Below are 12,348 nucleotides of genomic sequence, written 5' to 3'. Positions count from 1 at the left end.
CTCTCCTTATCTCTCTGTCCCTTCTCTCTCTCTCTCCTCTCCTCTCTGCTAGCAGGAGGAAGAGGAGGATGAGGGGGAGGAGGAGAGGGCCAAGCTCTCCCGGAGGGGTGGAGTCCAACGTCGCCCCGGTGATCGCTGGATGCTACGCGGACCAATTGTGTACGTCCCCCCGGTTGCCGTGGAGGTGATGCTACGGCGACAGGCCATCCCATTGGACGAGAATGAAGGGATCTATGTCCGAGACGTCAAAACAGGAAAGGTGAGTTTTTACCCAGCGGAATGTTTGAAGACAGGGGCCACGTCCCAAATGGCAACTTGACCGTTAAGTTTAGGCAATAATTTTGCCTGATAAGGTTTGGGATAGGGTTAAACTGAACATGACAGTACGTTTTTTTTTCTTCACATTAATTCCGACTGGTTAAGGTAATGGTTAAGGTTTGAGATGTGCCTAGCACTGGGATTAAACCGACCATCTTCAGAGCCGTTGCTCACATTGCCCCTAGTGGACAGTATCCCTCCATGTCTTGGGGACCAGGGGCCTCATTTATAAACTGTGTGTAAGTAGAAAATACACCACGACATGTGCGTGCTCCAATTTTCACGCAAAAGTTGGCATTTTATATTTCAAAAATCTTGATGTGAGACTGTGCTCACCTCCCCGCAAACGTTAGACCATGCGTATGCACATCTGCTAGTGGTTGCAATATTGTATTGCAAGTGTGTAGGCTATTTTGTGCAAATGTGGAATATGATGAAAATTAAAAGCAGGAAAGCACAAACAAGAATTCAGCCATTTGCCGTTAGTAAATCTAAAATAATTAAAAACTAGAAATCATTTTATTTTATCTTCATAACCATTGCAGAATAAATTACTCATCTTTTCTGGCCGTGCTGAGTTCATATTCCCGACTTAGCCATACAACAAATTACCATGCGCATCTCTCACTTAATTGGACCTAGTAAATTAGATATAGCCTATATGTATATCAAGTTTTGCAATCCCATAGGCACCACGGTTTATAATATACAGGTAAACCGTTTATCTTTTACATTGAAGTAGGCCTACTGTATGCTTCTGTAATTGCATTTTTGTTTTAGTAGCCAGGCGTAGACACTGTTTCAGAATTCGCGGGCAGTCCATGTTTAGGTTGGGGGGAAAAGTCGATGCAAAACATTGTTGAATTCAAACGTTCTGCTGACAGGTCCACAACAATTTTGACACCGTCCTTTGCCAGATACAGCGTAAATTACGCAGGTTGACATTTTGTAATGAGTCTGGCCATGGAAACAGAACTGAGTAGTTTACGCTAGATGGGTCAGCTGCATAGTCAAAATGGACTATTGTTCAAATTCATTAAAACAAAAATGTACTTTTTGGTCTTTCATTTAAGGTATTGGGGTTAGCAGTGTGGTTAAGGTTAGAGTTGGGTTTAAAATCATATTTTATGACTGGCTTTGCCAGCTAGTGACCATTCTGCAGAGCTGCTTCCAGTACAACTCAAATGCCAACCTACAGTTTAAGTGGGACGTTTACATACAGTGGGGGAAAAAAGTATTTGATCCCCTGCTGATTTAGTATGTTTGCCCACTTACAAAGAAATGATCAGTCTATAATTTTAATGGTAGGTTTATTTGAACTGTGAGAGACAGAATAACAGCAAAAAATCCAGAAAAACGCATGTCAAAAATGTTATAAAATGATTTGCATTTTAATGAGGGAAATAAGTATTTGACCCCTTTGCAAAACATGACTTAGTACTTGGTGGCAAAACCCTTGTTGGCAATCACAGAGGTCAGACGTTTCTTGTAGTTGGCCACCAGGTTTGCAAACATCTCAGGAGGGATTTTGTCCCACTCCTCTTTGCAGATATTTTTCAACTCATTAAGGTTTCGAGGCTGACGTTTGGCAACTCGTCCCTTTGATGCGGTGAAGTTGTCCTGTCCCCTTAGCAGAAAAACACCCCCAAAGCATAATGTTTCCACCTCCATGTTTGACGGTGGAGATGGTGTTCTTGGGGTCATAGGCAGCATTTCTCCTCCTCCAAACACGGCGAGTTGAGTTGATGCCAAGAGCTCCATTTTGGTCTCATCTGACCACAACACTCACCAGTTGTCCTCTGAATCATTCAGATGTTCATTGGCAAACTTCAGACGGGCATGTATATGTATTCTTGAGCAGGGGGACCTTGTGGGCGCTGCAGGATTTCAGTCCTTCACGGCGTAGTGTGTTACCAATTGTTTTCTTGGTGATTATGGCCCCAGCTGCCTTGAGATCATTGACAAGATCCTCCCGTGTAGTTCTGGGCTGATTCCTCACCGTTCTCATGATCATTGCAACTCCACGAGGTGAGATCTTGCATGGAGCCCCAGACCGAGGGAGATTGACAGTTCTTTTGTGTTTCTTCCATTTGCGAATAATCGCACCAAATGTTGTCACCTTCTCACCAAGCTGCTTGGCGATGGTCTTGTAGCCCATTCCAGCCTTGTGTAGGTCTACAATCTTGTCCCTAACATCCTTGGAGAGTTCTTTGGTCTTGGCCATGGTGGAGAGTTTGGAATCTGATTGATTGATTGCTTCTGTGGACAGGTGTCTTTTATACAGGTAACACGTTGCGGTTAGGATCACTCCCTTTAAGAGTGTGCTCCTAATCTCAGCTCGTTACCTGTATAAAAGACACCTGGAAACCAGAAATCTTTCTGATTGAGAGGGGGTCAAATACTTATTTCCCTCATTAAAATGCAAATCAATTTATATCATTTTTGACATGCGTTTTTCTGGATATTTTTGTTGTTATTCTATCTCTCACTGTTCACATAAACCTACCATTAAAATTATAGACTGATCCTTTCTTTATCAGTGGGCAAACGTACAAAATCAGCAGGGGATCAAATACTTTTTTCCCCCACTGTACACTCAGGTTGGAGTCATTAAAACTTGTTTTTCAACCACTCCACAAATTTCTTGTTAACAAACTGTAGTTTTGGCAAGTCGGTTAGGACATCTACTTTGTGCATGACACAAGTCATTTTTCCAACAATTGTTTACAGACAGATTATTTCACTTATAATTCACTGTATCACAATTCCAGTGGGTCAGAAGTTTACATACACTAAGTTGACTGTGCCTTTAAACAGCTTGGAAAATTCCAGAAAATTATGTCATGGCTTTAGAAGCTTCTGATGGGCTAATTGACATAATTTGAGTCATTTGCAGGTGTACCTGTGGATGTATTTCAAGGCCTACCTTCAAACTCAGTGACTCTTTGCTTGGCATCATGGGAAAATCAAACGAAATCAGCCAAGACCTCAGAAAAAATGTAAGACCTCCAAGTCTGGTTCATCCTTGGGAGCAATTTACAAATGCTTGAAGGTACCATGTTCATCAGTACAAACAATAGTACGCAAGTATAAACAACAGGGGACCACACAGCCGTCATACCGCTCAGGAAGAAGATGCGTTCTGTCTCCTAGAGATTAACGTACTTTGGTGTGAAAAGTGCAAATCAATCCCAGAACAACAGCAAAGGACCTTGTGAAGATGCTGGAGGAAACCGGTAGAAAAGTATCTATAGCCACAGTAAAACGAGTCCTATATCGACATAATCTGAAAGGCCGCTCAGCAAGGAAGAAGCAACTGCTCCAAAACCAACATTAAAAAAGCCAGACTACGGTTTGCAACTGCACATGGGGACCAAGATACAAGATACTTTTTGGAGAAATGTCTTCTGGTCTGATGAAACAAAAATGGAACTGTTTGGCCTTAAGGACCATCGTTATGTTTGGAGGAAAAAGGGAGAGGCTTGTGAGCCAAAGAACACCATCCCAACCGTGAAGCATGGGGGTAGCAGCATCATGTTGTGGGGGTGCTTTGCTGCAGGAGGGACTGATGCACTTCACAAAGCCCTGACCTCAATCCTATAGAAAATATGTGGGCAGAACTGAAAAAGCGTGTGCGAGCAAGGAGGCCTACAAACTTCACTCCGTTACATCAGCTCTGTCAGGAGGAATGGGCCAAAATTCACCCAACTTATTGTAGGAAGCTTGTGGATACCTTCCCAAAATGATTGACCCAAGTTAAACAATTTAATAGGGAATGTTACCAAATACTAATTGAGTGTATATAAGCTTCTGACCCACTGGGAATGTGATGAAAGAAATAAAATATGAAATAAATAATTCCCTCTACTATTATTCTGACATTTCACATTCTTAAAATAAAGTGGGGATCCTAACTGAGCTAAAACAGGGAATTTTTACTAGGATTAAATGTCAGGAATTGTGAAACTAAGTTTAAATGTATTTGGCTAAGGTGTATGTACATTTCCGACTTTAACTGTATATAAATTACTGCAAAATATTAACTTTCTTCCAACACAGTAAATATACCGGTAACTTATGTAAAATATTTGACAGTAGGCCTATGGATAGGCTATTGCTGTGCGATATGACCACGGCATCGTTTCCTATTAATCTCAGAGCCTATTCCATGGCAGGACCTAGAAACATAATCATTTATTGGTCATCAAGTCTTTTGCGTTTAGCGTACTTTTAAATTGTTTCGAATATACAATCAATCTTGCTGAATGCACAGACAGGCACTCGCCATAGGCCGCATGCATGTTTAATTTGAAAAAGTCTGCAAAGCATTTTGCCCACACCGCTACAGAAATGTGATCCTAGTTGCCATTGCTCTTTTAGAAACTGCCATGGCTTAATTCCAATTTATACTGTAAATAACGGGCGTTATTTTCAACATCAAAGGTTAAACGGAGGGCGTTTTCCAGGCTGAGTTTTAATGCTTGTTCACGCACACAGAGTTTTATAACGAGAAACATGCATATTTATAGTATGGTGTACGCCAAGTACAACATTTTTGTATGTGCGCCAATTAACAAATTAAAAATATATATATTTTTTTTTTCAGAAATGGCACACGCAGAAATTTTGTGACATTTTTAAGCAATGATTATAAATGAGGCCCCTGGACAAATGTCTAATACTGCAGTGGATCTGGTGTGACCTGGCTGATTCTCTATAGTGCTTGTGCACCTGACCGTCAAACACTTTAAAAACATATATTTTTGTTTTAAACCATTTCCTGCAATTCCACACTGTTCTTCAAAAGGGGAATCCATATGAACAAAATACAACTATTTATTAGGTTCTGCCACAAGAAATTATATTGATCTCGAGTACTCAAATTATTTGAATTTATTTTTAAACAAGGCCAGAAGAAAAGAAAGTGTGCATATATCTATATGCCAACAGTGCGCAACAATGGCTAATTTATCTTAACATTACAGATAACCAATCCTAACGGCTAAATTGCCCCATATACAGTATTCAGTCAATTACAATTTTAAAAACGGCCATTTTAAGATGAATTTATTGAAACCGTAATATATCAACTGGTTATATTATGGAACACAATCTTCAAAAGGCATTAGCCTCAGCAGTTGCGCTTGCTTGTAGAAGCCTGTGGCTGTTCAATGGCATAGCCTTTTTTGTTAATTTAGCAGACAAGATGCTCTTATTTCCCGAGCCCTTATCACAGTCAAGATGCACCTATTTTATAGTAATTTAACAGAATAAAATAGAACAATGCCACCGCATACAATCTCATTCTAGATGATTCTGGGCTTCCAACTTTGTGGCAACAGTTTGGGGAAGGCCCTTTCCTGTTTCAGCATGACAATGCCCCGTGCACAAAGCGAGGTCCGTACTTAAATGGTTTGTCGAGATTGGTGTGGAAGAACTTGACTGACCTCAAATCCACCGAACACCTTTGGGATAAATAGGAACGACGACTGCGAGCCAGGCCTAATTGCCTGACCTCAATAATGCTCGTGGCTGAATGGAAGCAAGTCCCCGCAGCAATGTTTCAACATCTAGTGGAAAGCCTTCCCAGAAGAGTGGAGGCTGTTATAGCAGCAAAAGGGGGACCAACTCCATATTAATGCCCATGATTTTGCAATGAAATGTTCAACTAGCAGGTGTCCAGACTTTTGGTCATGTAGTGTATTTGATGCAATGAGGGTAGAAATTGTTTATTTGGATGATTATTACTTACAAAGCAAAGCAGAACTGTTTCATCGAGCTACAAATATCCTGTGCTTTTTCCATTTTGCCCGTACAGACAGCTTGGCCACATAACTGCGAAGCGGCTGCTGTCCGCTCGCATATGGGGCTCAGTCAGGACTGTTACTTTTGTAACTGAATGAAACATTTTAACTGATTTTAATGTTGGGAAAATATATGGTGCAAATGCAGAATGGTGTTAAATGCCTCTAAACAGCTTGGATAAATGATTTCAGATTTAATCATGTAATATTAGGCTTACTGATTATTTCTCAGTATCTTCTTGCAAACTGCTCATTGCGAGCCACCGGACATGCAGTTTTCTGCAAAGGTGCAGTCTTTTTTCGGCTGGTGGAAGGTTACTTTGAGTCAGTGGGAGAATCTCAATTGCATACGCCTTGCGTCCTCTCTCCTTCTCAAAACCCATTGGATGAGAAAGCCAGCGACGCCTAATCAGACATGCCTGTGCTCACCGTGGTTCTTACAGGCAACATGAACTGGTGGACACCTCTCAATTGATATGTAACAACAGAGTGCATCGGACATGAAACAATGATACATTTGTAACGGCACAACGAAATGGATACATCATTTTATTTTGCAGGTGCCTTTTTTAATTGTAAACACCAGTGGTACAACTATTGCTTTCTAACGGCACTGAACCAAAACATTAATCTTGAGGTGACGTGGAGCGTGTGCAAAATGCAATCTGTTAAAGGTGCAATATGTAGAAATCGCTCCACTGTTTCCTGGTTGCTAAAATTCTAATAGGTCTCCTAATTTTTGTTTGGCAAAACAAGCATTATTGTACCATCTAAACCACTGAAATATCTTTTCCGTTACCAAAAATATTTTATTTTTCTCTTTTAGAAGCTGTTTCACAAAACCGAAAGTCAAAGATGCAAAAATGAAACTTAACAGGAAGCGTAGAAATAGCACACAGAACAGATCTACCGCTTCTTAGACTTGCTTTCAATGAGAATGACCGATCTACCGCTTCTTAGACTTGCTTTCAATGAGAATGACCGATCTACCGCTTCTTAGACTTGCTTTCAATGAGAATGACCGATCTATCTATAACTCCCACTTTTGCCAGGTCGCCCAAAAAGCTACATATTGCAGCTTTAATTATTATATAAAACAGACCTGTATTTTAATATAGGCTAGCTAAAAAACATTAATAATCATTGAAAATGACATGGATACTTTTCTGGTAAAAAAAAAGTGTGATTGCACCAGCTCCATTGCACGATTTACCAGGGCCCACAGGACTCTGGTCAAAAGTAGTGCACCACATACTGTAGGGGGGCCATTTGGGACATACACTAAAACACCTGATTCAAATGATCCAGGGAATCCATTCGCCTGTTTATTTAACAACCTTAAATCCCCACCCACCTCTCACCATCCCTCTCCCCCATTGGCTGCCTGGCTCTAGGTCCGTGCTGTGATTGGCCACACTTACATGCTGACGCAGGACGAGGAGCTGTGGGTGAAGAATCTGCCTCAGAATGTTGAGACCCTCCTGACCTCCACAAAGGACCCCCTGGCTGACCGCTCTGACCGCAGAAAGGAAGTGGAGATGAAGGACCGGGACAAGACCAAGGTGGTGTCCTACAGGGTTCCCCACAACGCTGCTGTGCAGGTCTATGACTACAGGGAGAAGAAGGCCAGGTAAACATGGCTGAAAGGCAGACAGACGTGGAGGGACAATGACACTGGACCTGTCCAGAAACAACCCATAAAACTAGTCTGCTTTCCAAATGGCACCCTATTCCTTATATAGTGCACTACTTTTAACCAGAGCAACATTGGGCCCCTAGTGTTAACTTTTCCCTTTCGCCCTCCCTCCCTCTCTCTTCCCATCCCTTCTCCTTTCTTGCCCTCTCTCCTCCCTCCCTCCCTCCCCTCTCTCAGGGTGGTGTTTGGGCCAGAGATGGTAATATTGGGGCCTGATGAGCAGTTCACAGTGCTTTCCCTGTCGGGGGACAAGCCCAAGAGGACCAATGTCATCAAGGCCGTGTGTCTGCTGCTTGGGCCGGACTTCTTCACTGACATCATCACCATAGAGACGGCCGACCACGCACGCCTGCAGCTGCAGCTCAGCTACAACTGGTAGGGTTTGTTGGTGGGGGGAGGGAAGGAGGGAGGGAGGGGCGTATGTGTGTGTGTGCTTGAGAATCCTCTGCGATTTGGTCTGTCTCTCTGTCTCCCTAGTCTAGTCTGTAGGCCAGCTGATGTATTTCATATCTCTCGCTCTCTCTCTCTCTCTCTCTCTCAGGCACTTTGACCTGAAGTCTCCTGCGGACCCGTCCCAGGCTGCGGCTCTGTTCTCGGTGCCAGACTTTGTGGGGGATGCCTGTAAAGCCATCGCCTCCCGCGTCAGAGGAGCCGTCGCCTCCGTGCAGTTTGACGACTTTCACAAGGTCCTTCCACACCTCAGTCATCTAAATCTGCACTGTTCTGCCTTTTCAACACACTTTTTAATTCTACATGGCCTCCAGCCCTTAGCTATTGTAGTTTAGGTAGGCCTATGGAAAACGTAAGCCAATTGATCCAAAGACAACAATAACACCCCATGCTTTAACCTCTTCTTTAACCCCCTCCACTCTACAGAACTCCAACCGGATCATCTGCTCCTCTGTGTTTGGCTTTGACGACAAGCTGGCAGTGCGTCCAAGCCTGCGCTTCCACCAGAACAGTCTGGTCATCAGCAGTGTTGACATCCAGTCAGTGGAGCCGGTGGACCAGAGGACCAGAGACTCCCTGCAGAAGAGTGTCCAGCTGGCCATCGAGATCACCACCAACTCCCAGGAGGCTGCCGCACGGTAAGACACAAGACGCGCGCGCATACACGGGGGGGGGGGGGGAGATTTCCCCCTCTGAAGCCATCGAAGTTCAAGGCCGACTGTGGTACTGCAGGGATTGTTAGCATAAAACAGGATCCCCCCCATTATAGTGAATGGAAAAATGTCTATCTTTGTATACAAAATTTGAAGACAATCATGATTTCTAATACACTAGATATATTTACTTGAAGCGATTTTATTTTAAAATCTCATTACAGAAGTTATAAGAATAATTTGTTTGCTAATGGCAGCCTGCAGTACACCTGTCTGCCTTCAACTTTAGTTATTTTACCGGAGTTGGCACCACTGAGCTAGCCTGCAACTCACTTCTTGGAGTTGCACATGTTATGTCTCCATGAGACGCCATCTTAAGACTTCATTTGGCTTCAATGCGCCTTCACATAGGAATGAATGGTGTCACGTGATCGATGGCTTTGTCCATATGTCATTGACAAACATGCATGTGCACACACACACACTTACAGGAGCAATTAGGGTTAAGTGCCTTGCTTAAGGGCACATTGACAGATTTTTCACCTAGTTCGGCTAAGGGATTTGAACTAGTGACCTTTTGATTACTGGCCAACCCACTCAATTGCTAGGCTACCTGCCACCAGACAGACCCACACTATTCATCTTCAGATTGGGTTGTTTTTGCCTGTTGGGTTAAGCGTTAACTTCTCTTTCCCCTTCCCTCCCTGCAGCCATGAGGCAGAGCGTCTCGAGCAGGAGGCACGTGGTCGTCTGGAGAGGCAGAGGATCACAGACCAGGCGGAGGCAGAGAGGACCAGGAAAGAGCTGTTGGAGCTGGAGGCCCTCAGGTGACCATTAATGCTGTGCCGCTAACACTAACGAATGTTAGCATCGCTTATGGGTAAACGTAATGGCAGTGGGATCGCATTAGCATAACGCTAACACATGTTAGCATCGCTGATGGGTAAAATGTTATGGCAAGAGACTAGAATTAGCATGGCTAGCGTTAGCATCATGCTGTTCTTAGTAGTGTGACTGTGAAGTTGTACCGAGGTAAGATTTTTAGATCAGAGATCCTAACATAATGCTATTGTGAGTTGTGTGAATGCGGAGATTAGATATGTGGCGCTGGGGTGAAGAAGTTTCCCCAAGGTACAGCTCTAGGATCAATTTTCCCAACCTTAACCAGCTAACAGTGTGTCGTTGTGTGTTGCAGTGCAGCGGTGGAGAGTACAGGGGCAGCCAAGGCAGAGGCCCAGGCCAGAGCAGAGGCAGCCCGTATCCAGGGAGAGGCAGCAGTCAATGAGGCTAAACTGAAGGCTGAGGCCCAGAGGATTGAGGCTGTACGTATCCTCTTGCAATGTGTTCTACATTGTGTAATTCTGAAACAACCAGTAGTTCACCTGTAATTGCTGACCTGTGTTTATTTTTTACCTTTATTTAACTAGGCAAGTCAGTTAAGAACTACTTCTTATTTTCAATGACGGCCTAGGAACAGTGGGTTAACTGCCTGTTCAGGGGCAGAACGACAGATTTGTACCTTGTCAGCTCAGGGATTTGAACTTGCAACCTTTCGGTTACTAGTCCAACGCTCTAACCGTGTGTGTGTGTGTGTGTGTGTGTGTGAATGTGTTCTACATTGTGTAATGCTGAAAGGTTCACATACTATGTGTAGCTGACCTGTAATTGTGTGTGCAGGAGGGCGAGCTGAACCGTATGTCCAAGGCGAGGGAGCAAGAGCTAAACTATAAGTCAGAGATGGATCGTTTGGAAGTGGAGAAACGGCAGAAGCTGGCTGAGATAGAGAGCAAACGCTTTAAACAGCTGGTGGACAGCATCGGCGCCAACACCCTGCAGGAGATGGCCAGAGCCGGCCCCGAGCTACAGGTATATAACTCCTGACATACCGTAACACCGTCATATTGGTGCTACACAATCCATTTTGTCTGAATAAAAATGGCACCTGGAGAATCCTTAAGCTCTTGCTCAGGTCAGAATCGTTCTGTAATGTTTTACTTTACTGTAACGTTTCACAGAGCAGGTCTGTCTTTCTCCCACCCAATCTCAATTTAAATAAATGAGCTATATTAGCGTGACAAGACGTTATCAGGATGTATAAGATATTGGAACTGGAACACGGGATCTTATTCAATCAGTTATAACGGAAAGGAACAATTATCATATTAAATGTATCATCTCTCTCGACTTTCTGTCCTTCCCTACCCTCCCCCAGGTCAAGCTGCTCCAGTCTCTGGGTTTGAAGTCCACCCTGATCACAGACGGCTCTTCTCCCATCAACCTCTTCAGCACGGCCAACGGCCTTCTGGGAGCTCTATCTCAGAGCCCGGGCCAGTGAGAGGAGGAAGAGAATAGGAAAAGGGAGGGGAATGTCCAGTCTGAAAACATCCCCTACAGATGTAGGATTTCTGGTTGTTTATCCAGATGTAGTAACTGACCATTTTAAGGATATGATATGGATGACGTGTGTGTGTACACATCACTGTGTGTCTGACTAAAGACGTCCGAGTGAACATTCCCTTGGTTTACATGCCTTTTAAAAAAAATAATGTTTTACTCATCTGTTTGGTGTCTTTGATGCCCTATAAAGTGCTGTCCAACTCATGTGTTGCATATCTCTACTAACCAGAATGCTGAATCTTTCCTTGTTTGAGTTCTATGCAAATTTCTTTCATTCATTTGTTGGTCCATTTATCAAAGAAATGAAAGCGTGAATTTTCCCCAAAACATTAATAAGTGCCAATTCTTCCGTTTGTATCCATGTTCTGTCTATACACACAATGGATAATGTGTCTCAATCTATTTGAATAAATCATATTTTTGCAATTACCACCATGCATCAAACTCTTAATCTACAGTTTGTGTGTTTAGCTTACTCAGTAGTAACTAATAAAAACAACAATAAGCTACATGCTCTGGCCTGACTTATTTATTACAGAGCTTGAAAAATCTATTGACTCTCAAATTGTATCATATCATTAATTGAAATGACCATTGGACAACATTACAAATCTTACTGATTGCACCTTTAATCAATGATTTGATACTGATTACGTTTTTATTAGAAGACCACTGGATATTTTAGCACAGCCTTTTTTCCCCCCTCAACTTCATAGCCTATTTTTCGACAATCCCAATGCATATTTGACCATGTAAAATACGTACAACAAAATGTGGTTCAGTTGAAGATAACGTTAGCTGGTAACGTGATCAAATGTTTTGTTTGTCCAAAGAGCAAACAGACCCACTATAACATGGCCTACACTCCCGAGTGGCGCATCGGTCTAAGGCACTGCATCACAGTGTTAGAGGCGTCACTACAGACCCTGGTTCGGCAATGAACGGGAGTCCCATAGGGTTGCGCACAATTGGCCCAGCGTCTCCCGGGTTAGAGGAGGGTTTGGCCGTGGTAGGCCGTCATTGTAAATAA

The 12,348-nt window shown here is 43.2% G+C and overlaps 1 protein-coding gene across 2 annotated transcripts in view; it reads left to right on the top strand.

Moving 5' to 3' along the window:
• Positions 1–11,827, top strand: part of mvp (major vault protein) — a 28,322-nt gene extending 16,495 nt beyond the window's left edge. The window contains exons 9-17 of one of the 2 annotated variants that reach the window (XM_045714914.1): positions 56–259; positions 7,517–7,752; positions 7,996–8,193; positions 8,360–8,504; positions 8,695–8,906; positions 9,632–9,748; positions 10,117–10,243; positions 10,599–10,787; positions 11,134–11,827. In XM_045714914.1, the coding sequence (XP_045570870.1) occupies positions 56–259; positions 7,517–7,752; positions 7,996–8,193; positions 8,360–8,504; positions 8,695–8,906; positions 9,632–9,748; positions 10,117–10,243; positions 10,599–10,787; positions 11,134–11,256 (1,551 nt within the window). In that variant the 3' untranslated portion in view covers positions 11,257–11,827. Of the gene's footprint in view, positions 1–52; positions 260–7,516; positions 7,753–7,995; positions 8,194–8,359; positions 8,505–8,694; positions 8,907–9,631; positions 9,749–10,116; positions 10,244–10,598; positions 10,788–11,133 lie in introns of both variants that reach the window. The other variant, XM_014192352.2, reaches the window with a different exon arrangement.
• The last annotated feature ends 521 nt before the right edge of the window (positions 11,828–12,348 follow it).

This window comes from Salmo salar, chromosome ssa03 (assembly GCF_905237065.1).
Source record: "Salmo salar chromosome ssa03, Ssal_v3.1, whole genome shotgun sequence".
In the NCBI taxonomy this organism is placed as follows: Eukaryota; Metazoa; Chordata; class Actinopteri; order Salmoniformes; family Salmonidae; genus Salmo; species Salmo salar.
The sequence above is the reverse complement of the archived record's forward strand: the minus strand, read 5'-3'. Positions and strand labels throughout refer to the sequence as shown.